The sequence below is a fragment of the Grammomys surdaster genome, unplaced genomic scaffold, assembly GCF_004785775.1.
Source record: "Grammomys surdaster isolate TR1022 unplaced genomic scaffold, NIH_TR_1.0 231, whole genome shotgun sequence".
Lineage (NCBI taxonomy): Eukaryota > Metazoa > Chordata > Mammalia > Rodentia > Muridae > Grammomys > Grammomys surdaster.
In genome coordinates, this window is record NW_021604676.1 from 4,891,419 (window position 1) to 4,916,511 (window position 25,093).

At 41.5% G+C, this 25,093-nt stretch overlaps 2 protein-coding genes and 1 pseudogene across 2 annotated transcripts in view; 2 read left to right on the plus strand and 1 right to left on the minus strand.

Moving 5' to 3' along the window:
* Gcm1 (glial cells missing transcription factor 1) overlaps positions 1-1,621 on the plus strand; it is an 11,183-nt gene extending 9,562 nt beyond the window's left edge. The window contains exon 5 of the mRNA XM_028773545.1: positions 854-1,621. Within this exon, the coding sequence (XP_028629378.1) occupies positions 854-1,591 (738 nt within the window). The 3' untranslated portion in view covers positions 1,592-1,621. The remainder of the gene's footprint in view (positions 1-853) is intronic.
* Positions 1,622-5,066: 3,445 nt separating this feature from the next.
* Positions 5,067-5,690, plus strand: LOC114626250 (annotated as a pseudogene).
* A 1,520-nt stretch (positions 5,691-7,210) lies between these two features.
* Positions 7,211-25,093, minus strand: part of Fbxo9 (F-box protein 9) — a 21,713-nt gene continuing 3,830 nt past the window's right edge. The window contains exons 2-13 of the mRNA XM_028773592.1: positions 24,449-24,532; positions 21,744-21,902; positions 20,059-20,116; positions 18,626-18,725; positions 16,328-16,458; positions 15,640-15,754; positions 12,231-12,349; positions 11,959-12,049; positions 11,263-11,358; positions 10,908-11,001; positions 9,506-9,657; positions 7,211-7,811 (exon numbers count right to left, since the gene is read on the minus strand). Of these exons, the coding sequence (XP_028629425.1) occupies positions 7,703-7,811; positions 9,506-9,657; positions 10,908-11,001; positions 11,263-11,358; positions 11,959-12,049; positions 12,231-12,349; positions 15,640-15,754; positions 16,328-16,458; positions 18,626-18,725; positions 20,059-20,116; positions 21,744-21,902; positions 24,449-24,532 (1,308 nt within the window). The 3' untranslated portion in view covers positions 7,211-7,702. The remainder of the gene's footprint in view (positions 7,812-9,505; positions 9,658-10,907; positions 11,002-11,262; positions 11,359-11,958; positions 12,050-12,230; positions 12,350-15,639; positions 15,755-16,327; positions 16,459-18,625; positions 18,726-20,058; positions 20,117-21,743; positions 21,903-24,448; positions 24,533-25,093) is intronic.

Genomic DNA, 25,093 nt, shown 5'->3' on the forward strand with positions numbered 1-25,093 from the left:
AGATATGTGAGAAAAACAAGACGTTTATCAGAGTGTGCTCAGCTGTTGCAAGCTGTTGAAAACAAGTCTCTTGTCAGGGTATATGGCCTGAGATGGCTGCAAAGATGATAGCCACTTTCGGCTAGGAGTCAGCTCCCAACAGAGCTTGAGCTCCCAAATCCACAGAACTGGTCTTCATCAGTCATCTCAGCCACTCTCCTTGGACAGATTATCCTCTTATGAGGGGAAAGCTTACATAAAGAGCAATATAACAGTTACCTAGTAGCTCTTTCTCCTATGACTAACTGTGGAATAACATAGTTACTCCATTTATATCAAGAAATTGAAGTTGGCCAGTTTATGTTCTATTCTGTGCAGTTTCCATGAGCTCAAAGAAAAGTCTCTAAAGGAGAAAAACAAACCCAACAATACCCTGGTCTCTCACACTAAAAACTAGAATAGTCCAGGTCAGGGAGAAGGAAAAGGGAGAGGCAGAAATGGGGTTGAGGGGTACCCCTGTGAGTTGTACCAGGACTAGTACAAATCTTTGAAGATTTGTTTGTTTTTCTTAAATAGCTTCTTATAAGTGCCTCAAAAAGACAGGTATCGATGTCTGAGCATGAGCTATATTAAACACCCAGTGTGTCCACAGAGTGCATCAAGCTCTTTACAGATTAGAAAATTGTTCTGTTCTGTACACTGGAATAGGAAGGAGTCAGTCTTTCCTCTCAGGAGAGGCTGTGCCTGTGCTTGAAGTATGCAAGGAATGAGGGCAGTCTTATCGAGGGATATTTGCAGAATAACTCAGGGGTGCCTGGGGTAGCCATGAGGATTTGCTTAACTTATTAACGCGGGTGTTCATTTCCCTTTCCAGGCTCTTCCAGGTGAAATCCCAAGTCAGGGAAGTTTACCTTTAACTTGGTCATTCCAGGAAGGCGTCCAACTGCCCAGCAGTTACAGCACACCTTTAATAGCTAACGCCCCCCAGCAGAACTCCCTGAATGATTGCCTGTCCTTCCCCAAGAGTTATGATTTGGGGGGAACCACTGAGCTGGAAGATCCAACTTCCACCTTAGACTCCACAAAGCTCTATGAGAGATACAAATTCTCCAGCAGTAGGATCTACAGCAGTGAAGACCAGTTTCAGCCTCCTGTCCCTGGGGTATACGGAGATTATGACGACCTGCAAGCTTGGAATAAAAATGCTGCCTTAGGGAGAAATCCTACTGATGACACCTACTACCCATCCTATCCTCTGCCAGCAACCAGCTGGCCCTATGACTACTTCCCCTCTCAGAATTCTTTGGAGCACTTTCCCCAACAGGTTCTATCAGAACCACCTGCAGCCCAACCCAACAGTCATCCCTTGTGGCCCAATCCCGGAGGTGAGCCTTACGAAGAGAAAGTGCCCGTGGATTTCAACAGCTATGTGCCTTCCCTCCCGTACCACCCGCCTCAGCAGGACCCCTTTCTGCTCACCTATGGCTCTCCTCAGCAGCAATATGCACTGCCTGGCAAGAGCAACAAGTGGAATTTTGACGAAGAGATGGCATGCATGGGCTTGGATCACTTCAACAACGAGATGCTCCTAAATCTCTGTTCTCTAAGATAACTCAAAGCTCCCCATCCCCTTCTCCCAATCGTGATTTGTTAAACGGTTTGGCAGAATTATTTTAGAAGATATGTTTCAAGGCTTAGCCTGAGAGGAATGTTGGAATCAATTGTAACAAATAGAAGACAGGCCAGTGTGTTTATCCTTAGTAAGGAATAGAAAGTCACCATGACAGGTGTAATGGCACATGCTTCAAATCACAGCACTCAGGAGACAGAGACAGTTGGATCTTTGTGAGTTCAAGGCCAGTCTAATCTACATAATGAGTTCTAGGAGAGCCAGGACTATGTAGAGAGACCCTGTCTCAACACCTACCCCCACCAAAAAAAAGAAGAAATGAAAGAAAAGAAAGAAAGAAAAAGGGAAAGGGAAAAGGGAAATAAAGAAAATAAAAAGTTTTTTAAAATGCACTTGGTTTGGGAGCAAAATGGTCTCTGATGCCTCTGTCCAAGTGCTGATTCAGCCCCTCAGCAGTGCTGTCTGGAGGGTCTTATTGTGGCTTATGCATGTCAGTTTAGCATTTCATCTATGGTTTTTTTGGGAGCTGAAAATGAAGGAACAGAAAGAAGACAGACGGGTTGTGGACATGTGAAGCTGAATACTTTACCAAAGAAGTGTTTAATATTTTGTTTAGTTTTATTTTTTTTAAATGGGTTTCTAGATCTGTGACTTGTAAAAACAAGAGGCCCGACCTTTTCCTATTTATAAAGAACAGAAAACAAACAGATACAGGAAGAGGAATCCACCTCTCCTTCTTCTCCTCCTGAGTGACTTCCCCTTCCACAAGGGCTAAGATGCTGTTCTATTCATTTTTATCCCTTATGGTGTCTCCATGTCAGATTTGTATATGAGAAATTGTTGTTTAAAAGTCTTTGTGAAGGCCTGGAGGTGCTTAACATGTTGAAGGCCCTGGATTCACTCAGCAACAAATTTCAGCATCAAAGCTTTGTTGGGCATAACAATGCACACCTGTAATCCCAGAACTCAGGGGGCTGAGGTAGACAGATTGTGAGTTCGAGGTCAGCCCAGAGGATGTAGTGCAACCCTTTCTCAAACAAACTTAGAATATTCTTTGTGGACACTAAGATGCATGGCTACAAGGTAGAACATAAACTCAGTGTGTGGTGCTGACCTGGGCTTTTGCCTCAGTACCAAAACCCCAAACAGCTAAATAAGGAACTTTTGTTCCTTAGTTAGCTACTCAGTCCCTATTGTCCACTGAACTACTTTGCAGTAAAGTAGCCCAGCACAAAATCTGGAATGAACCTTGCCATAAGCAAGCGTTTTCAAAATAATCTTTACCATTTGATTTGTAACTAATGTTTGATACAAGAGTCAAAAATAAGTGATGTCTCTTGCTGCTCTGCCCCTCTGCAGTATCCAAGCTTCCTTGTCTATTCCACAGATTAATGACATTTTCTAGAGACATATATATTGTTATACATAAGATATAAAATACATTGTTTTCTATATGTATTGTGTGTCTGTGTGTGTATCTGGTACTGTATCTACTCTGGCTTTTGCCATGTTAGGTTACAATCGAACACTAGATGCTTACAAGCACATGGGAGCTGAGTGGCCTCATTTTCAACGGCACATAGTGATTAATATTATAATTAGATAGTCTCCATTCATAGACATTCACATTGTTTGAATCTAGTAAATGTTTTGGTGTAAATGCAGAAAAATAAATACTTAATTCAGCAGACTTATGCTGCAAACACTTGTATATGCAAAGGCAGGCCAGAAACTAGAACTTGTTCAGGAGCTCCCAAGCCTGCAGTTCCGAACCCACTCCACCCCATGGCCCTTCCTTCTCAAAGCTGATCTCTAGGCTGGCTCTTTGTATCTTTGCTAAGTTTATGTGTGCTTCCACACAACAGTTCAGTTTTGTCTTTTGGAGGGAACTAACAAAACAAACCATTTGATGCATTTTAAAGGGTTGTTAAGGAAGCTGGTGAGATGGTTTAGCAGGTAAGGTTGCTTGCCACTAGGCCTGATGACTTCAGTCCAATCCTTGGAACCCATGTGGAAGACAGAATTAACTCTAGCAAGTTATCCTCTGGCCTCTGCACACTCAGACTTGTGTGCATACACACACAAATACACACACACCAGATATGCAAAGAAATTGTTGAGGTCTGGTCACCTTAAAGAAGAACACAAAAATCATAGTACATAGCTCAGAACATGAGACGGCCCAGTCTGTCTGCCATGTTGCTACTGTACATTCTTTTGGGGAAACAATATACTTTGCAGATTTGACATGGTTTGTTTGACACCTATAGCTGCTTACAAACAATGTCCTTCCAGTCAGGCCTGATTGGAAATCACCTAGGCTGTGAGACGTACATATAGACTTGATGGGGTTTCTTACATCTAGAAGGAATTCCAATTGCATTGACAGAGAAGAAGAACCAATAGCTGCTGGTTAGTTTCTATTAGGTTGAGAGTCTTTTAGGATTTCAAACATTTTTCTCCACTAGACTGAAGTGCCCCTTCATCTCAAACATTTGCTTTAAAAAAAAAACATAATCTTGATATTTATCAATGCAAGAACATGATAAACTACTATCTCTAACACTAAGTCTGATTCCCAACCTTCCCAAAGGCTTCTATTTCTAAACACTCACGTATTCCTCACAATTAGTTCTAGATTTCCAAATAATAAGGTCCCACATCTGTGTTTTCATTTTATGTATCTGTGATATTCTGACTACAGATTAGGGTCTAAGATTTACATAATGGTACCCATCCTATCTTCATCATCTTAACTGTTTAATGGGGTTTTTTGTATCCATGGTGTACTTGATCATTTTATGTAATGAAACCCAACCAAAATCAAGATATAGAAAACTGTCATTTCCCTAAAAACTTTTGCTGGTGTAGGATTACGGAAGAGGTGGACAGATGGCTCGGCAGTTAAGAGTACTGGCTGCTCTTCCAGAGGTCCTGAGTTCAATTCCCAGCAACCACATGGTGGCTTTCAACCATCTGTAATGGGATTTGATGTCGTCTTCTGGTGTGCCTGAAGATAGCAACACTGTACTCACATAAAATAAATAAATCTTTAAAGAAAAAAAAAAAGAGCTAGTTGAACAGCAGTGTTCTACCATAGTGCCTGCCCTGACTCTCTCCGTGATTGACAGAGCTCATAAGCCAAATAAAACAAAAAAAAAGAAAAAGAAAAAGAAAAAAAAGAAAAAGAAAGAAAAAAGTATATACTGCTCTTACAGAGGACCCAAGTTCAAGTCCAGCATCCATCTCAGATGATTTGCAACCTATATACCTCTAGCTCCAGGGGATACTCTTCTGGTCTCAGTGGACACCCTCACTCACATGCAGACATACACATAATTAAAAATCCTCTTAAAAACTTGTTAGAATCTCTGTTCCTCCCTGTTCCAGAGACAGCTGCATCTTCCCCTGCAGTGACAGCCTGGTCTCTTAGACATGATGGTGAAGGTCTGAGTGAATGGACTTGAAGGCCATCCCCATCTTCCAGGAGTGAGATTTGGCTGATGTCAAATGGGGTGATGCTGTTTCTGAGTGTGCTGTGGAATCTACTGGTGTCTTTACTGCCATGGAGAAGGCTGGGTGGAGCCAGAGGGTCATCATCTCTGCCCCGTCTGCCGATGCCCCTGTGTTTGTGATGGTTGTGAACCACGAGAAGTATGACAACTCACACAAGATTTTCAGCAATGCTTCCTGCACCACCAACTGCTTAGCCCCTATAGCCAAGGTCATCCATGACAACTTTGGCATCATGGAAGGACTCATGACCATGGTCCATGCCATCACTGTCACTCAGAAGATTGTGGATGGCCCCTCTGGAAAGCTGTGGTGTGATGACCATGAGACTGCCCAGAACATCTTCTCTTCATCCACTGGTGCTGCCAAGGCTGTGGACAAGATCGTCCCAGAGCTGCACAGGAAGCTCACTGGGATGGCCTTCTGTGTTCTTACTCCCCAAAGTGTCAGTGTGGATCTGACATGGCATCTTGAGAAATCTGCCAAGTATGATATCAAGGTGGTGGTGAAGCAGGCATCTGAGGGACCACTAAAAGGCATCCTGATCTACACACACAGACACACATAGATGCATACAGAGATACACACAAAGACACACAGATACATACACAGATATAAAGAGAAACACATAGATGAATACACAGATATTTCCATGAAATATATAGATGGACACACAGAAACACACATAGATTAATACAGACACACACAGAGATACACACACATACACATAGATAAACAGAGTCAGACACATACATATATGCTTATACACACACACACACACACACACACACACACACACACAGACACACACTGAAGCCACATTCACAGAGGCAGCAAGGAAGAGATGAATCTGAAGCTTAACTCCATAAAAAATACTTGGGCCGGGTGGTGGTGGCGCACACCTTTAAACCCAGCACTTGGGAGGCAGAGGCAGGCGGATTTCTGAGTTCGAGACAGAGCAGGTTGTGCTTATAGATGAGGGGAAGAGAGGTATATAACAATAATTAATAAAGCAAAGGGGTCATAAATTTGAAAGAGAGCAAGGATGGGTATATGGGAGGCTCTGACGGGGGAAAGGAAAGGGAAAATGGTGTATTATAATCTCAAAAATAAAATAGGGCAAGCCATGGTGGTACATGTGTTTAATCTCAGCACGTGGGAAGCAGAGGCAGGAGGTACTCTGTGAGTTCAAGGACAGCCTAGTCTTGAGTTCCAAGACCTTGAGTGAGTTCCAAGAAAGCCAGAGTTACATGGTAAGACCCTGTCTTAATAACAATAATTATTATATATGTTATATTATTTTTTAAAAAATGCATTTCCTCACCACCTCCATGAGGATAGTTAACCAATTAACAATGTCTAAGGCAGTGCTCTCAATCTGTGGGGTGCAACCCCTTTGGGGGTCGAATATCAGATACCCTGCATATGAGATATTTATATTACAATTAATGATAGTAGCAAAATTAGAGTTATAAAGTAGCAATGAAATACTTTTATGGTTGGGGGGTCACTACAACATGTGAAGCTATATTAAATCGTCACAGTATTGGGAAGGTTGGGAACCACTGGAGGGAACTTCTTTTTTTTTGGTTTTTCGAGACAGGGTTTCTCTGTGTAGCCCTGGCTGTCCTGGAACTCACTCTGTAGACCAAGCTGGCCTCGAACTCAGAAATCCACCTGCCTCTGCGTCCCAAGTGCTTAGATTAAAGGCGTGTGCCACCACCACCTGGCCTGGAGGTAACTTTTAGCTTTGATATTTCATGTTTTTATAATCTGCTGTTACTGCTTCATTCAAGCATCTTGCTCCTCCTCTGACCATATCTGCCCTTTATCTCCACAGTATGTGATTTCTGTGATGCTCAAATGTTCGTGTGTGAAGGAAGACCCCAGAGTCAGCTGCCTGAGCTCCCTGAGTTCCGGCCTGATGTCACTCTTTCCCACTTACGTATCTGTAAGTTGCCTGGATGAGACTAGGGTTCCCAAGGTTTGGGGTCAATGACGGCTGAGGCAGTGTTCCTTATGCTTCTGCTGGCTATCCCAGGACCATTCATTAAATACTCTCACACTGATAAAGGCCAGCCACATATATTTCCTTGAAAGAAACATTTATTTATGATCTTTATTGAACAGTTTCAAACAAATCCAGAAGAGGTTTCACATTTTGAGTCTGATGCAAAGACACTAAGTCATGCGGGAATCAATACTATCCAGTGTGCTCCTGACGTGTGTACAAGGATGCTCAGACACAACGCAGTGTACGTGACAGATCTGCTCAGAAACCTGCTTAAAACATGATTCAAACTCTACATTACGATTTATTACAACAAAAGTGTTCTTAACAACTTCTAATTTCAAAACAAAGTACCCCAGAAATCAACTATCCTTTTAAATAAAAAATAATAATAATTTATACTCTTCTTAAAGGAATTCCAACAACTTAAAGTAAGCTCCAACTCCATGAATGTATATATGCATGTATATATATATATATATATATACATGTATGTATATGTACATATAACTTATGTATTCTGGCGCGCTATGCTTCTGCTCATGCAGTCATGACATGCTGGCGAGGCTCTACAGAGGCCTTTCTGAGAACGCAGTATAACTCCTCACTCTGGCGAAGAACAAGGGGGTGTACATCTTGTCAATCTCAAAAGCACTCACTGCAGTCTCACCAGTTGATCTAGAAACAAAGTGCAAAACACCAGAATGAGAAAGTTCCAATTTATTTAAAATCTTGGCATGCTTGTACAGTGTGAGTTTAAAGTCTAAACAGTGGAAGTACAGTGTAAAACATTTAAGAACTTCCTTCAGAAACTATTTTTATTGGCTGCATAATATTATGACCCCTGCTTGTATCATAACTTACTTACTAATTATTCTTTTGGAAACTTAGGGAGTTTATGATATTCGACAATTAAAACAATGTGTTATTCTTCATTATGATCTTCAACATATTCCTAAGAGAACTCCCAAGTCAAAGACTACAATCTGTAGCCCTCGTTAAACTGTTTAAAAAGAAAGTTCTATCATTACAACAGAACTAATGATTTAGTACTGGATCAATAGCAGAACTAATGATTTAGTACTGGATCAACAGCAAACGCCTAAGTGTGTGCATGCTGAAGGGTCACTAATTATGCTACCACAGCTGTATTGTACACCCTGAGGAGACATCAACCAAAGCAGTCAAGTGCCCTTTGATCACTACAAAGACTGCAGACACCAACAGCTGCAGTCAGCACCTGCTCTGAAGCACTTTCCTTTTGAAAAGTGGTTCTCACTTCCTGCTGGGGCAAGCACAGACCTCGGCTCCCTTCTCCTGAGTTTTACTCTGGAACCTGTGCATCAGATCACAGACTTGAGAAGGGAAGGCCCGGGCTGTGAGGACACTGCTGTGCTTGGTAGGCAGAGCCTCCACTGAGTACTGAAGTCATCACGAGGTGGGATGTGACGGATGTTACCCTGCACAGTCAAGAATGCAGAGCGCACGGGAGCCTGCTTCAAAACTTCCCTCTTAGAACTCTGGATTCAACCTGCACGGAGAGCCCAAAACACCAGACCTCCTTCAAGTTCACCACCTGCTAACTGGCAGTCACGTGACCAGGTGTTGCCCTCCCCTGCTGTTTTTTAAACTCTTTCTTATTTCCGTACTGCTCCCTTTTGATGCTCTTAATGAATTACCTACTACAGACTAAACCCTACCAAACAGAATTAGGACATGGGTATCACCTACCTAATACACTTGGTTTTGGGCTACACTGAGCACCATTCTAACAATACACTACTTTTGTCAGTGTAATTTTTAAAATCATTGTATAACTCCCGAGAATGAACTTCCGGCTACAGAGACTCAGCCCTGGGATGGAGCGCCCCCTTCGCCTGAGTGGGTGCGAGCTGTCGGTCAGCCTCCTCACTCCTGGGCATTCTTCCCTTTCCTTTCTGAGGTACGCCTGGGCAGGACTGCCAAGGCTCCGGCTCCTCACTCATGCTCAATCTTTGTATCTTTTGGGGGTGGGGGTGGGGGGAGTGGAGGGAGGTGTTCTTTATAGCTTTACACTGTGGTTGTACTTTGTAAAAAGACACTGAAGAATTCCAAACATATCAAGCTTCTCAACCTAGATAAAAAGTCTACTTTTATGCTAGTCTTAGCATTCTTTTTAAGTTTCTTTTAAAATTGTACATGGTTATTTTGCCTGTACATGTCTGTACACCACATGTGTGCCCTGTGCCTATGCCAGGAGAAAGCGTCACATCCCCTGGGATCGGTTCTAGACAGTTGTAGCTAACAGATGGGTGCTGGAAACTGAACCTGGGTCCTCTGGAAAATCAGCAAGTGGCCTTAACGGTGGCACATTCTTCACTGCATTCACCTACTTGTAAGTGATGTGACAAGAGTGGTGGATCCAGATGAGTTTGTTGAACCTCTGGTGGCCACTGGAGCACAGCTGCAGTCCCACATGGAAGCTGTGATCTGCCTCTTGGACAGGAACACGACGAAAATATCTGTACTTATGGTCAAGTGGCTTCTGTGAAAGAAAAGGTCCGTGAGCTGGGATAACCATTACGGGGATATATAATGTAAGAGTCACACTGCAAATAACCTAACAGTTACACACTGCAGCTCACCCTGAGGACCACATGGAAATCTGAGTGTTCAAAGAAACAGGAGGTAAAATACCAGGTTTGCTCCCCGCCAGCACGGTTACTTCATGTGTTAAATACACGGCTGAGGAAATGAAGACCTAGGGAGGTTACCAAGTTAGCTAAAGTCACCCAGCAGTTTCAGAGATCAAACTGTTTTCTCCTTTGGTGAAGCCTAGAGTGAGGCAGCTCATTGCATCTTAAATCTGAACAGACAGATCTCTGAGAGTCTGAGGACTGCCAGGTCTACACAGCAAGTTCCAGGCTAGTAAGGTTACACAGTAAGACCTTATCTTCTTTTCTATACATTTATATATAAAGTGTAGAGTACAGCTCATGTTTTACAACAACAGCAATGCAGTCACAGATGAATAGGTATGGTCGATTTCATTCTAACTGTACTTTTGCACGTTGTGAACGCTGTGACTGGTTTCATTATACAAGGATACTGACATGCCACATGGGAACTCCTCAGACTGCTGCTCTACAGCATTCCAGGAACCTATCAGGGGAGGCAGGGAAGCCAGTGGCATGGTGTCACATGACTGACAGATAAAACCCTGCACCGTCTCACTCCATGACGATAGGAAGAGAGAGGGAGCCCATAAAGCCACTGCTTATATGAACAACAGACACGTACTTGCTCTAACTACTGCTCAACTGATGGGACAGGTTATTACTATGTCTCGGAACCACAACTAGACAAAAGAATTTAAAGAAAGTTGCAAAAAATATTAGCCCTTCAGTCCACCAAGAATTTAGAGCACCATAGACTGTGTTATATATTAGTAATTACATTTAGTGGGCATTTATGCTTCCTTCACAAAAACAGGAGAGGGAAGCTTTTTTCCAATAAAATGTTCTCTCTGCAAAAGCCTCCTGGCAGAAGAATGGCCTGGACAAGCTGCAGAGGCAGCAGCAGGCCCCCTGGTTAGCAGAGACAGAGGAGTTGTATGTAGGAGATCCTATGTGTAAGGACCCTAGGACAGCTTTCTGGAAAGACAAATACACTGATCTACACAGAAGTCCAGCTCTCCTGGCAGAAACAGCAGAGTATGGTTTACTTTTCCTAGCTGAGAATGGATGGATGAGTGGCTGCGGTGAGAACTGCACCAGCTCCACACTGCATACTCACTTCTTCTTTTTTCTTAGTTATCACAGCAAACACTTTGGTCTGATTGTCTGCATCTTGTGACAAACGGTAATGACCCAGCAGAATTGCATCCGTTCTAAGAAATAATAAATACACTTTATATCAACCAGTTATACTTATTTGAGCAACCTAGAAAACGGAGTAACAGCACCACTTACTCAACTTGCTTGCAAACAATACTGGGATGAGAATGAGCTTGCACAGGCTATGTAGGAAAGGCTTCCAGAGACTTCCCCCAGCCCGTTAATGCTTTTTATACATTATTAATCGATGGAAGCACTGTCTTAGGTTAAATATGAAAGTGTGGACTAGCTGCAAGGCTGCGTAGAAACACTACCTGGTGTTCCTGGTTCTTAAACGGGGAACAATGGACGGAGGCTCCTCAGGGGTTGTCAGCATCATCACATGGCCATCAGGAAAGAATCTTATGTATCTACATAAAAAGAAACACCAAACACCACCACACACCATATAAAACAGGTCCTTAGTTTGCAGTCTCCACACAAACCCAGACTGAAACACCATCAGCAAAGCAAGGACAAGACAAGAAAGCAACCGTGACCAAGCAGTAGTCGACAAAGGAGAGCTAAGGCCTAGAACTCCTTCGGGGTCTGTTGACCCTTCATTTACTCACCAAATAAACATTAAACTTGTCTCTTTTACTAAAGATCTGTGTTTTCCTGGGGCACTAATTAATGCCTGACAAAAGCAAGACCCAATAACTATACCCAGTGACTAACACTACCCTACTTATTTATTTCTCAGCCACAGACCCAAGCGTTGAACAAAGGCTGGGACAAGTGTTATATATTACAACCAGGACAGAGAAAAGGGGCTCAGGAGGGTCACTAGGGGCTCCTAGGTTATATAAAGATAAAGAACCTTTAGGTTTTTGAGTATAGTTCCTGCCATAATATTAGATAAAAATACTGAGGACCATTTTGTGGATAAATCATAAGCAACAGAAAACAGACCAAATAACTAAGATACTTGAGAGAGAATTTTCCACTCACTCAGTTTACAACAGTTGTACCTGTAATATTCCACTTGGTGCCAAGCTCTATAGAAACCATCAAGAGACTGCTCTCCCTGGCGAATATATGTGGTTTTACTGATGTACACTCCTATAAAAAAAAAAAGTTGCTTTAAAGTACATGGACAAAACTTAAGTTATAATCACATAGCATATCCTGCTGTTTTTAGTGTTGCTTCCTTCAGTTATGTTCATATGCACTTAAATTCATTATTTTATCAAAATTACAATTGTAGATCATGATTTCTCCTGAGTTCTTGAGTCCAACTTACCATCAAACCGAACACGGGGCCGTTCTAAAAACATCTCTCTCCAGGATGAGTATGAGACAAGTTTCATACAGTTTCTGCCCCACACTTTCAAGCAAGCCAGACGCCATATTTCAGGGTCTCTGGGTAAGAAAGCACAGCATCAATAAATGTAAAAAGCTAAGTCCTTAGAATCAAATGGAAATTCTGACTATCACGTATTTCTTATTAATTCAACAACTATTTGTTGAGCATCTGCAAGACACTGTTTCAAGGGGCAGGCAGAGACAGACAGACAAGGTGAAGGCCTTTTGTTTACTGGTGAGAGGAAAGTTCAGGTAGAGTGCTCAGTAAAAAAAAAAAAATCAACCACCAAGGTAGTCAGACAGGAACAATACTGTTCAAGAAACTGACCCTTCAGACAAGGTGACCACAGGGACAGGGAAGACCATCCTGGCAGCCGCTGTCAGTGTGAGGTTTGGGTTGAAGATGGGCTCAGCACAGAACCAGCAGGAGCACAGGCTGCAGAAGTGAGCAAGCTGTGCAAGGCAGAGGAGGAGCCAGCATCCCACTGCTGGCCTCTAGCAGGAGAGTGCCTGCTTACAAGAGATGCATGCTACCAGAAGCTTTGAGCATGGTTGCGCTTTCAAAAAATAACTGGGAGAGATGGACTAAAGAGAGTCAACAGAGTCTGAGACAAAGTCAACCCATCCAGACAATAGGGGATGATAAACTAACAGAAAGCCAACTTAAAGAAACCGTGGCAGAAAGTTTTGTAAACCTGGAAAAAGAGAAACATCTAGGAAGCAGGAAAATCAGATACAATCAAATATGACAAAGAGGTGACCCAATGTGCCTAGCAACAACTTCCAACCAGAACTTCTACTACAGGTCAGGGGCCTGGGATGACCCATTCTAAACCCTGAAGGAAAAATAACTGCTAAGCTGCAGAAGCCCCTGTCAACTGCCACAGAGAATCCAACAGCAAAGGGAGACCTGAATGCCAGTGCAGCTCAGGGAGAGCTCTTGAGGCTAGCTATGAGTGCCAAAACCCCAGCAGCAGCATCCACCACTGTCTCTCAGAACCTGGCAAGAAACCTGATACACTTCAAACCTTGAATGTCCCCAAAGGCTGGGCATTTACAACTTGACCCTCAGTTCACATTGCTACTGGGAGGGGACAGAATGTTGGGAGGCAGAGGCTACCAGAGTAGTTGAGGCACTGTGGCGTGCCCTTGAAAAGATGAACAGGATGCTGGTTTCTCATTCTTTCTTCCCAGCTCCCATCCCGCCTGCAGGGGTGTGTGCCACATTCCAAAGCATTACATTCTTACTGTAGGCTCCAAACCCACAGAGCCAGCTGACCTAGGGCCTTTGAAACCAGGCACCAAATAACTTTTTGTCTATCTCACACATTTTGTTAGTGACAGAGCACGACCACAGGTCCCATCTACACCTGCAGCTCTAGAAACCCAGCTATCAGCACCCCAAATCTGCATAAACACATACCCTCCCCCCCCAAGAAACTAGGAAAGGTCTCTTCCCAGTCCACAGCCTTAGTACTGCAGCTAAGACTACAGAAAGCGTTGGCAGTACCAAGCCATCTTACTCATGTCCTGCAATTCCAGATTCCACCAGTGCTTGCCCTACACAGCCTAGAACATTTTATCCACATCCTGCAGTTGCAGAACAGCAAACATCAAAACCACAGTCCCTAGACCTATGAATACTCAGATCACAGGATCTAGTGTAGCTACCATATTTGGTATCCCCAAGAGTATGAACACCAGCATCACAGACCCAACTCTTACACACATGCACCCCACAAAGCCCATGAGTATGGGACCAAGTTGCTGGACTTGTCCCTTGAGATCTGGTTCCCACAACTCCAGAAAAGTGACCATCAGAGGTCTAAGTCTCAGAGCCACCCAAGATTGTCCCTGACAGAGAAGATGCCTTTTGCATCTAACAACATCTGGGGTTACTGATGCCACAGACGCCACCATCGACTTGGTTTTATCCCACGGGAGCTGGGCAAGACGGCATCTCATCAAACAGCTCAAACACTGACACCAAGGCCATCTATCCTAAAAGCTGTGACAGGGACCTTTTCAAATCCTATGGTTCAGGGACCATAGCTACCGGCATCATAGCCCTTGGTATTACTTGTGATTGTTATGAAGGACCTTAGGACAGCCTCCTCAACATCTCATACAATGAAGGCTATGGCAGATACTACCACAAGTCTCAGTGGAGCCTGAGGACATACGTGAGCCTGTGCCCACTGCAAAGTTGTATAACTGACTTTATGAATCACTGCAGTCTAGACCCTTCAGAGCTCACAACTGTCTGTAACTCCAGTTTCAGGGAATCTGACATCCTCACATAGAAATACATGCAGGCAAAACACCAATTCACATAAAATTAAAAAAAAATTTAAATGTTACTTAAATAAAACCCCATAATTGATAGATGTGATTTAGTGAAACTAAAAAGCTTCTTTATAACAAAGACACCACATTCAAGTAAAGAGGCAGCCTACTGAACAGAAAACACCTTTAACGGCTATACATCTGACAAGATCAAAAATTGGTGCAAGAAACTAAACAGCTCTCAAAAGAAATAGCGGCAAGTGTTCTTAACCACTGAACCATTTCTCCAGTCCCAACATGTCTTCTTTAACAATTATTCATTTTATGATATATTAAGTTTCACTCCTGAAATTTCACCTTTTTAAAATCAAATTGTCACTTCTTCCACATATAATTAATTGAGTGATATTGAGATTTACCAATTTTGAAGGGTTGGCAGCAATCCAGTAACTATTCAATGGATATTTGTGCAACAGACTAACACACAGAATTATTAAAAACCTAAGCTTTAAATAATTAAAGTAGTTTATGTAAAATTCTAGATTCTAAATTGTATTGGGCTATTTTGTAAGTAATGCATTTCAATTTTAAGAACTACAGTTATAAAAAATTCTAGATGCTAAGGACTGTTTTATATAAGAAACCTATGGAGGAACAGTTGAAAATGATTTCACACTGAACTGTAACATTTTAAAAGTATACAACAGTTTATTTAAGGAGACAAAACAAAACTCCAGTAAATGTAAAGTTAAATCATTAACACCTCATGGGCTTAGGGCTACTACACAGACACTGTGGATGTATTCGTTCTGCCACATCAACTGGGAGCTATGGTGGCAGTCAGTGTGCCTGTATCTGCCTGGCTGTGTGCTATACCCTGGGAATCTAGCACATTCTAACCTTTAAGTGCTGTTATTTCAGAAAAATCACATTAAGTACAGCTTTGCAAATTTTCTATTTAAGCTTTTACTCAGAATATCAAGTTTTTGTTTTTGTTTTGGTCAAAGTTGACAAAGGGCTATTATCTTTTACTTCACTGCCTGAGTCATAAAATCCAGTACCTGGCACAGATATAGAATCCTCTGCACACCAGTGAGAGCTGCTCTAACGACCTGAGGTCCAAGTCACTAGATACCACCCATCGGAAGACGTACATCAGCACCTCCATAGGCAGGACTGCAACAGAAAATCATCTTCAGTGCACGGGTGCAGCTGGAAAGCTGTAACTACAGCCCAGACAGCTCACAGACACAGACAGAGTGCATTAACTAGCCAGCAGTGACAACAACACTTTTCACATAGAGTTAATGCTAAAGAACCATTTTCCCCTGGATAACTATTTTATCACCAAGATATATTAAAATAAATATGAAAAATGATGTGACTCATATTTAACACTAAAGCTATTTTTATTTAAGGACATTTTAAACAGTCCTCTCATAAGCAAGCAGTGCTTAAGATACGAACATATTAACATCTGAAAATTTAGCATCATCAGGACCACTGTGCACTCCGGCTGCCGTGCACAATGGCACCAGTGTTCCTCCAGCTTCCAAAGGGCTTCACTGAAAAAGTATGGCGTCCCAAATACCTGCATGTCCAAATCTGTTGTTTCAGATTCTGAAAAGCATAGATTCACATCTATAGCTATTTCTATTATAATTAGAGCGCCGTCATCTCGGTCACTAATCACCTGACTTTACCCCACGGTTCAATGGTTTCTGAGTGAGAATAGCCAAGGAGCCACACCTGATATGTGAGTCTGACTGGTTTCCAGCTCAGGCTGACAGAGTTTGAGCACAGACTCCTGCAGTGTGAGCTGCTGCTGGAAGTATGACAGGAGATCGGCCATCTTGCTGGCATCCTCGTTATCTTCAATGCTGAAACCAAGAGGGAGGAAACTGAGTGCATCAGGCCACTGGAGCAGACAGCACCTTCAAAACTGCTTCAGAAAGACAATCGAAAAAACCAACTTTCTTATTACTTTTAAAAGATGTGTTAATGTGTACCCTGCCTTGTTGCAAAGTCCATACTAAGTTTTCCAAATGAAAACATTATAATCATTATCCAAACAAAGAGTTAGGATTTTTAGGCTCGGGTGCTGAGATTTAATTAGTTTATTTGTGGTGAGTTTATGAGTTATCAAAAAAAAAATAAGTGATTTGAGAATTTTGTGTAAGTTCTTTAGTGAACTTTTTTTGTGTGTAGGTGTTTGACTGTTAGTCTGTGCACCATGCAGAGCCCTAAGAGGCCAGCAGAGGGCATCCTTTGGAACTGATGCTACAGTTTTGAGCTGCCATGTGGGTATCGGGAATTGAACTCTGGTCTTCTGAAAGAACAGCCTATGCTCTTAACTACTACACATCTCTCCAGCCGGTATTTAGTGATCGAACCCCTTCTTACTACATGAAAATAAGATAAACAAATGCCATTTGAGTTGCTAAGTTTTCTAACAAAAATTCCCTTAATTTGTCACCCTACCATAAAGAGTAAAATATCAAATTTGAATAAGCCTTAGAATCCACAAATCATCTACAGATATTTACAGCTGCAAGGTTCTTTCAGCTTTCCATTTTTGAGGAAGTTAACCTTAAAGTTGATCAGTTATGAAAAGACTTGTGTAAGGATGAAGTTAGGAAAACAGGAAGGACATTTCACAACGCAGAAAGCAGATATGGTTGGGCTTAGATAAACACAACAGCCCATCTACCAAAGCCTCAACACAGACAGGCAGTGATGGCACACATCCTTAGTCCCAGCACTCAAGAGACAGAGGTAGGCAGATCTCTGAGTTTGAGGCCAGCCGGGTCAACAGAGCAGCCAGGGCTACACAGGGAAACCCTGTGTCAAAAACAAACAAAACAAAAAAGCCTCCCAAACCAACAAAAAAATCAAACAAAAACAAACAAACAAACAAACAAACACATTTCAACAGGGGTAAAACTGTCACCAAAATAGAATCCTCAGGACTTCCCAGATCTGGAATATGGCAATACAAACTTGACAGATATGACAATACAAACCTAACTGATCTGGTAACACAAACTTGACAGATCTGGGAATACAAATTTGACTGAATCCTTAAGTACCTCCCATAACATCTGAGTTTCTATACATTTTTTCTTAAAAGCAGCGAGCAAAAACTTTTAAAACTGACTAAGATCCATGTCTCGGCAACTAAGCCCAAATGAATCATGGGAGTATGAAGTACTTCACACTGTTCAATCTAATTTGGTGAACATGGCGCTAGGCCCAAACCCTGGGCTTTGAGCACACTAGGCAAGAACTCTGCTAACTGAGCTACATCCTAGCCCTGGGATGCTCATTGTAAGCCTAACACTTCCTCCTGGGCACAAACAGCTTTCTTTTTTTTTTATGCCATCAAGCTGGGCTTCGGGGAGAAATTAGGCCAAAGCAATTTATAACTGTCTTTGAAATATACTCTTAATCTTCTTTCAGTTGAAGCCATCGCTGTTCCATCATGACTCGAAGGGAAGTGCTGTCAGTTACAGTGAAACACAATTTCTCTCAATGCTTGTTTGTGCCTTACACCCATACCCACGCAACGCTACTTTAGAGATTTGATATAATGCTAATTCTAGATACACTGGGAGAATGAAATCACTATAGCTTAGCATTTTCCTATCAAGATGCCTTTTTTGAAATGTCAAAAAGACTCAAACACAAAGACTAGTATAAAACCCACCCTCAACTTCGAGCATTAGTCACGTATTTGCTAACCAGCGTGTAACTACATTTTAGTACTTTCTACTTCAAATAGATTTCGAAAAGTTGAAATATATTCTTTAATTTACTCTTTTCAATAATCATCAATTTAATTTTACAAACTTTCATCACCTTGTTTGTTATATCTATTTAAAATGCAAATCTTAAAATGTCTCTAATTAAGTAAGTCTACTTATAAATACGGACACATTAAACACAACAGAATAGCGCCGCCACCATCTTAGCAGGGTAAGAGTTACAACAGCAAAGTGCTTAACTGAAAAACTTTACACATTACTGTCTGTCAAGTTAGATACGCACTAGCTGCTCCCAACGCCATCGCCATCTGGAGACCGGGTATAAGTGATCTTGAACTCAATGTCAGGTACTAGCTGCATAGCCCTACGGTAGAACTTGATGGCTAGAAGAAGAGATAAAGCTAATTAGCTATGGCCACATAGTTCTCACTTATTTTGACTGAACTTAACTGTGGTTGGTAGACTTTACGAACAGCTGAATACTTCAAACATGCAAACTGAACAAAGATATCTCCAAATCAAGCTGTTCAGGTACCTGCCCTCTCAAAACTAATAGGTTACAGAGACTTAAGATGTGACTTGTTTGTGTTGTTGTTTGGGGGTTGGGTGTTTTTTGTTTTCTTTGGCTTGCTTTTTACGGACAGGGTTTCTCTGTATAACAGACCTGGTTGTCCTGGAACTTACTCTGTAGATCAGGCTAACTTTGAACTCACAGAAATCCACCTGCCTCTGCCTCCCGAGTGCTGGGATTAAAAGTATGCACTACTGCCAGCCAACCAACCAATGTACTATACTCTGTCATGTTTTCTGATCCTCCGCATCCTGAGCAGACTACTGACTTCATGTGGGAACCTCACAAACTAATGCAGACTTACACAAGGGATTTGACCAGTTAGACACTTAAAATATGGATAGAAACAGCAGTAGAAGCAACTTCCAAATAAATACAGTAACTTCAAATAATATTATTTTCCATGCGTTTTCAAAGGACTCAATCTCAAACACTTTTTCCATGCTTTTTTAAACATTTCAATTACTATAATTAACCACCAAAACCAAAACAACAATAACAAAAAAACCTTGCTATCGATTTCTGGAGTACAACCACTCTGTTCATGTGTATATTATCGACCACACTTGTTGTTGGAGGGAAATCCTAGATCATGTACTGTACAGGACAGGCAAGGACTCTACCACAAATGCATTTCTACCAGGTTTACAGAGCCAGAAGCTGAAGCACCTGCCTTTGGTAAAACTTCAAGTCAGGCTTAGAAAGAGGGCCTAAGTATTCTCTGATTTCATCTTTTTCTTTCATTCATCTGAAATATTTTCACATGTGAAAAGAATACAATATGATCTTTATTAATGAATCACTAATACAGAACTAAATATAGAAAATGTGTCTTACTCATCCTACAAATATGGTAAAACTACCCCGCAATGTATTTTGTAAACTAGTTATATACAATTTATTTATTTTAATTAATTATTTTTGTGAAAGCAGGTCTTTACTATGTAACCCTAGCTGGCCTAGAAATCATTATGTCAAACAGGTTGGCCTCAAACCTGCAAGGATCTTCCAGTCTCAGGCATACACTACTTTAAAAATTATTTCAAGCAGGAGGAGGAAAATGTCCTATACCAAATAAATTCCAGTACAAAAAAAGAAATATTGATCACTAACAATGAGCTGCGGTTCAGAAGAGGAGCTTTTACCTTCATAGAGAGCTCCATTTTGTTCTTCCTCTACTGCCTTCAGGAAGAGTTCTCGAGCCTGTGAAATGAGAAGGTGAAAGAAAAACCTTTGAAAATCTGTTCAGTAAGTGGACAAGCCACAATCCCCAGCCCTGGAGAGGCAGAGGCAGCAGGATCAGGAGTCCAAGGTCATCCTTATGGGAGGGCAGCGAAGGTTTCATGAAACTCTATACAAAATAAGTAAATAAATAAAAGTAAATTTATAGCAGAAAGAGCATTCTCAAATGGTGCTGTAGAAATTGTACATCCAAAGCAAAATAATGGAATTTGACCTAAGTCCCACAGCTTACATAAAAATAACTCAAAATGAATTAAGAACTTAAAAGCAAAATGTAAAACTATAAAACTTCAGGAAAACTGAAAAAATTTTGGGGACCGAGATGGCTCTTAGGTGTGAGCCATGAAAGGAAAGGTTGATACATTTGCAGGGCACACCCTACTGGATGTGATGGTGACAGGCCCCAGGTAAGAGAAAGATCAGATGAAATGGCAGGTGTCAGGCAAGGAAGTTCGGAGTACTTCCAGTGTGAATAGCTACAAACTTTCCTGATAAGCTAACAGCCGACTGATATAACATGCTATAGTTCAAAACGTGAAAACAAACCACCCGATTAAACCTCCCAAAGACAAGGAGCCCAGGCACGGAGTTAGACAGCAAAGGCCTAAGCAGGGTGAGACAGGGAGATCATTGCAAGTTCTAGGGCATGCTGGCCAACACGGTGAGTTTCAGGTCACCTGGACTACAGAATGAGAACCTGTTTCAAGAAAAATAAAATTCTTTTAAAAAGCAAGGACATTTACTCCTGCCTTTAGGGCTTCTGCTGTAATTTTTGGATATCCGCTTTTTTAAGACTAAGTGAAACTTAAGAGGCAACAATTAATAAACATTACAGGAAGAGAGTGGGCAATAGTAAAATAGGCTTGTACTAGTTACTATGATAAAACTTATAAAACAAAGTTTCTCTGGGTCCTGGTTCCAGAGGTTTGGCATTTGCAGTAGCATGCTGAAGGAACAGGAGGCTGAGGGCTTATGTCTTTAACAGCAAGCAGGACGCAGAATGCAAACTTGAAATGGCATGAGTCTTTAAACTCTCTCTCTCTCTCTCTCTCTCTCTTTTTTTTTTTTTTTGGTTTGGTTTTTTTCGAGACAGGGTTTCTCTGTGTAGCCCTGGCTGTCCTGGAACTCACTCTGTAGACCAGGCTAGCCTCGAACTCTCGAACTCAGAAATCCGCCTGCCTCTGCCTCCCAAGTGCTGGGATTAAAGGTGTGCACCACCACTGCTGGACAAGTCTTTAAACTCTCAAAGTGGCCCACCTCTAGTGACGTACTTCCTAAGTCTACCCAAACAGTGTCACCAACTAGGGGCCAAGCATTCAAACGCTGGAGACTATGGGGGACATTGCTCATTACATCACAACAAAGCCACAGTAATATTCTCTTCTGAAACACTTAGAAGTACAGGTAAGGTAAGGGCAAGTAAGCAGAAATACTGGTCAGTTGGAATTTCCCATATCAGAAGAACATTATTTTACTTCCCAAACTACGTCTCTGTCATCAGAGCTGACTAATAATGAAACACAATGGTGAGCTCACTATGTGTCAAAAACAGAGTTAAGTTAATTTGTTAGAGCATTTCAGCACTTACCTTTTCTTCCTTTGCCAGTTCCTGTCTTCCTTTGGTGTCTGCAGCTGCTTTCAGTATAGAGCTTCTTCCTGCTCTGCAAGGCCGAGTTTCTACATTACTGGAACCTACACCTGGGGTAAGTTCAAACATCCACTGAGCTCTGAACATCTGGAGCTGCGCCTGTGACAAAGAATATTTGAGGACCCATCACTAGAAGGCAGTGAAACTCTGCATCGGTTCATCGATGTTTCTGATATCTACTTCACTGTATATTGTTGCAATCTGAAGACCAGAAAATAGTCTCAAGTCTCTCTCTCTCTTCCCATCTCCCTCTGTCTGTCTGTCTGTCTGTCTGTCTGTCTGTCTCTCTCTGTCTCTCTGTCTCTCTCCCCCTCTCCCTCTCTCAAACCAAATACCTTATGAACATACTTTTAAAACATCATCTTCTAAGGCAGGCAGATCTCTACAGAGTGAGTTCCAGGATAGCCAGGGCTATACAGAGAAACCCGGTCTCAAAATACAAACAAACAAATGAAAATAACAGAAAAAAATCATTTTCTGCTTAAAATATTAAAGAATGAATATCAGACAAAAGTAAGTCTGTCCATATAGTAAAAAGCCTAAAAATACTAGAAAACTACATTTTAATTAGATTTGAAATTATAAGCCCTGATGTAGGGGCAGACTTTATATGTTAATAGTACACATCTAGTAGACGTTACAAAGCTACTAAAAATCTCTATAGGTCAGGCAAAGTCTTTCTTTTTAATAAACATTCTATACTCCAAAAGAGAGATTCTTTTAAACACAGACCATTTAAATATAAAGCACAGAAAAAGTCAAGCAGGGTAGACTGCTTTTAAGAAAGAAATTGTTATCCCAACTTCTGAAAATAGTCAAACCATCAGCCCATGTGGGTACTGCCTCAGCAAGATCACACTGCCTCCCTGCTCCCCACCCAAGGACCTGTCTTTTGGGGAAGGGAGTCCATCTTCAGAACCCCCACAGGACCAGCTCAGGAGGTCCATTAAGACTGCCAGCAGGGCAGTTAGCTGGGCTTCTTCCTTTGCTGTCTCTCCCATCCCTGCCCCCCAAGGCCTTGACCCTAGCAGTGGCTTTCAAAAAGGGTCCCGAAGAGTAATCTCTGCTTCTCTGCCTTCTTCTCAAGGAACTCAAGCCAGTGTACTTCTCCTGCAAAAGAAGGCCACTGCTAGCAGAATCTCAGATATTATTTCTGGGTAACTTTCTAGAAAGGTGTCTTATAGATGTCTTTAACAATATTCTGCACAGTGCTTTGCTTCCCACAGTCTTCTAACATGTTATATTCATGTCTGACCTGCAGAATCTTTAGCTGCATCCATTCTAATAAATGACATGCACCAAGTAAGCAAGCATTATACAGACCATAAGTTCAATAATTAGCTTAGTTGCAGTAATTTTTGAGTTTAATACATATAGACTTAACTCATCCTCTCATTTCCCTGTTATTTCCTTAGGTTTAATTTTCTGGTCAATTGCTATATCAAAAGGGAGTATATACTTTTAATTTTGATCCACATTGCTCGTGTATCCTCCAGAAAAATAATGGTTGTTTATAATCTCAAGTGTGTGTTTTTACAGTCCAGACAAAAATGGACATTATTCAATAAATTATTAATTTATTGAGTTATGGTTAAATTATTAATGAGATTTATTGCCTCTTCAAATATTTAACAATCATTCATATTTTTCCATTAACTGTCTGTTCACCTCTCTGTCTTGTATTCCTCTAATTTATTCACATAATTTATACACTGCGGATTCTAATCCTCTGCTCACAGTTGTTCTAGCTATTTCTTTCAACTTTATGGTGCCTTTTGTTATAAACAGGCTTTAAACTTTCAAATGATCAAATCTCAAACTTGTTCATTAATAGTTAGGTGTTCTGAGTCATGCTTACATATTGCTTTTAATATTTTACACCTACATTCTGGGACCAAAACAACAGTTCGGAGGGTAAAATCACCTGTTGCCAAGCCTAATTCTCTGACCTGAGACCTATGTGCTAGAAGGAGAGAAATGTCTCCCAGCAACTGTCCTCTGTGCCTCCCCACAGGCATTGTGGCATATAAGTACTCAAAGACACACATGCACACACAAGTAAACAAATGTAAAAAAATTAAAATATATATTGAATTTCATACTTTTACAGAAAAATATGGTTTAAGTATGTTATAAGGAATATCACGGGCTGGAGAGATGGATCAGCAGTTAAGAGCACTGACTGCTCTTCCAGAGGTCTGAGTTCAATTCCCAGCAACCACATAGTGGCTCACAACCATCTTTAATGGGATTTAATGCCTTCTTCTGGTATGTCTGAAGACACCTACAGTGTACTTATAGAAATAAAATAAATAAATCATTAAAAAAAAGAGTATCAAAGTCCAAACTAGGCCATAATGGTGCATGCCTTGAATTCCAGCACTCAGAGGCAAGAAGCAAGAGTTCGAGGCCACTCTGTTCTACAGAGTGAGTTCCAGGACTGCTAAGGCTCTGCCTCAAAACAACAACAAAGAACAAAAACCAAACAAAAAACATAAACCAAACAAAAACAGCAACAAAAAAACACAACCAAAAGAATATGTAAGCAGCTAAATTCCATGCAAATAAGAGCTGACAAAAGCTCCCAATAGTGACCACCTTCTACTTATGGGGCAAGAATTCAATACAGAACTGAAGACACATGCCTGCAGGTCTCTCTCAGCCGCACTCTCATTTCCTTCATCGCCTACTCTGACAGCATCAGAATGACAATCTTCCTCCGCTTCTGCCTGAGAAGAACAAACCAGAACAGCATCAGAAACTGGTAAACACTAGTTTCCCTCTGTGATCTTCTCAGTCAACTGTTAACTAATACCACACCTTTGAGTTTGTACAGCCCACTTTGAAAATATCAAAGCTGCACAAAGTTCAAGTCATGGAGGCTGAGATGTTTCATGTCAATGAAATACAATTCTTTCTCTCTGGATATCCACATTGGTTAAGTTTAAATAATACCAACAAAAAGAAAATTTGTGCCTTAACTTTTATAATACTGTAGAATCAATTCTGCACTTCTAGGTGACCCAGGCTCGGATCCCAGCACCCTCATGGTGGTAGACAATCAGCTGCCTCCAATTCTAGTGGATCCAACGTCTATTTCTGGCCTCAGTGGTCATGATATCTCAGTCAGGCATGGTATTACATGCTTTTAATTTCCACACTCTGGAGAGACAGGCAGACCACGTCTGAGTGCAAGGCCAGCCAGGTCTACATAGTCAGTTCCAAGTGCAGAAATACAGTGAAACCTTGTCTTAAGGAAAGGAGGAAGAAAGCGGGGGGGGGGGGGGGGG